The 2,016-nt window shown below is 37.8% G+C and overlaps 1 protein-coding gene across 1 annotated transcript; it reads left to right on the top strand.

Moving 5' to 3' along the window:
* The first annotated feature begins 650 nt into the window (after window positions 1-650).
* Window positions 651-1,336, top strand: LOC126756417 (uncharacterized). The gene has a single exon (XM_050469479.1). The coding sequence runs from the start codon at window positions 869-871 to the stop codon at window positions 1,334-1,336; it is 468 nt and encodes a 155-aa protein (XP_050325436.1). The 5' UTR covers window positions 651-868.
* The last annotated feature ends 680 nt before the right edge of the window (window positions 1,337-2,016 follow it).

The raw sequence follows: 2,016 nt of genomic DNA on the forward strand, positions 1-2,016 counted from the left end.
GTTCCCGGAAAGTAAGACTGCCGAGTTGTCTGATTCATCTCAGAAGATTTTGATAGGCTCAAAGTGATTTGTGAGGATATTATGATCTATTATATAAGTTTTGGGTACCACAACGGATCGGCGTTTTAAGCTCTCTAAGGATCGAACTTTTAACCTAACGTAACCTAACATATGAAGATCAAACGCAAACAAACAGAAAAAAAGGTTGTACTAAACTAATCTCTTAATGGATTCGTTTTGCTCGAGCAGTTTAAATAAACCAGGGTCTTGGATCATATGACCTCCCTATAACATGGGTTTAAGCTGGGGGAAGAACAAAGCAGTAGTAGCAGTGATAGTGAAAAGTCTAGTGAATTTGACATTTCATAGTATGTATATCCATAGATTAAACTCACACTCTGGCGTCTATAGGGATCATCGAGAACACTCAACCCCACTATCTTTAGTTACGATATGGAAGTTCTTCTCTCCATGCAATTAAATATTATCTTTAAAAAAAATTATAAACTTAACCTTTCAATAAGTAGTACTTACCGAACAACCGAAGCAATTGATCAAAACAAAATAGGTAATAAAAAAAATATTCGGAAAATTCTTCGTAAATTGAAATTCAATGTTTTTTGTGTGACTTCGAAATTTGTCGGCGCTTGTCAAAAGTGTTTATATTTTATTTCATTTTGCACGCTTTTATAATTTCCCCACATCTACTACTCAACAATTAATCATCGAAGACGCCACAATCCACCAAAGAAACCAAGCTCAATTCGGACCTACGCGGTATAAAAATCAGCAATCAAATCGGAGAAGTGGAGACGAACCGGAAAAGTGGCTACCAGTAGCAACAGTAGTACAGCGGACGGCAGGGAAAATGTCAAAGAATTATATCTCAAAGGAAGAGGCTATCAATCAGTTGTATGCCACAATCAAGACGAAATTCGAACAGGATGGCGTGTTACAGGAAGTGCGTTGCATGTTGCAAACCAAAATGGTGGCCATGATGAAAGGTAAGAATGATGGTCAAACCACATTACTGGGACGCAAACTACCCGACCTAAGTAAGCTGAGCGCTAGCAGTAGTATACCAGCGTCTAGTGAGATAGACGACCAGGAACAACGACAAGATCCACGTTTGAAGATGATGCAACAGCTGATCATGGAGTACTTTCATTGGCATGGCTTTCACTACACAGCCGAAATGTTCGCACAGGAAAGTGGCACGGAGAATGTGCGACCGTCGCGTCAGCAACTCGAACGTGCGGTCGGTTCGTTCGAGCATAAAAGTCTTCCCATACTACTGGAGCTGGTGGCCGAACTTATGGAGAAAAACCAGCCTTAGAGAGAGCGAAAGAGAGATTTGTGGTGTAGCGAAAGAGTTTGTATGGAAAGTTGGAAACAGAGAAAGGATATTTTTGCATTTAAGAGACCATTTTTTACCTTCAGTGCAGCTTAATAGCTTCATACGTATACATATGTAAATCTACATAGTTATTAAATAAAGCGATAAATATACGCTAAACTTAGGCACTCCGCTCTTGGTGTAATTAATCGCTCCAGAAATGTAAGTGATAACAAGTCACCAAAGAGTTAATCATAATGTCTTGAGTCAAAGAAAAACCTACGACTAAGTGTTACAAAGTTGTTTTGAGCACTAAGTTCTCGTCTCGTTTCGAAAAAGTGTTTCCACGGTGTCCAATGATTATCTGTTTCCGAAGGTGATGTTATCAGAGCGAACTCATAAGCTCCTGTCAAAGCATTTCCGGAACATATATTTTTGGGAAACGGATTCTTTTAGAATATTATTTAGTATTTTATTATTCACTCGCAAAGACCTACATATATGTCTAGAGATCTATACTAAAGATCATTCAGTTTTATAGAAAGAAATTTTCCGTTTATATGTATATGTAGGTACATGTTTGTAGTTTAAGAGAAAAATTTTACTTGTAAGCAAATACAGACCACGAAAATTCTAAGCTTTAAAAAGACAGTTGCCGTACTTTCAATTCATTAGAACTA

This window comes from Bactrocera neohumeralis, chromosome 4, assembly GCF_024586455.1.
Source record: "Bactrocera neohumeralis isolate Rockhampton chromosome 4, APGP_CSIRO_Bneo_wtdbg2-racon-allhic-juicebox.fasta_v2, whole genome shotgun sequence".
In the NCBI taxonomy this organism is placed as follows: Eukaryota; Metazoa; Arthropoda; class Insecta; order Diptera; family Tephritidae; genus Bactrocera; species Bactrocera neohumeralis.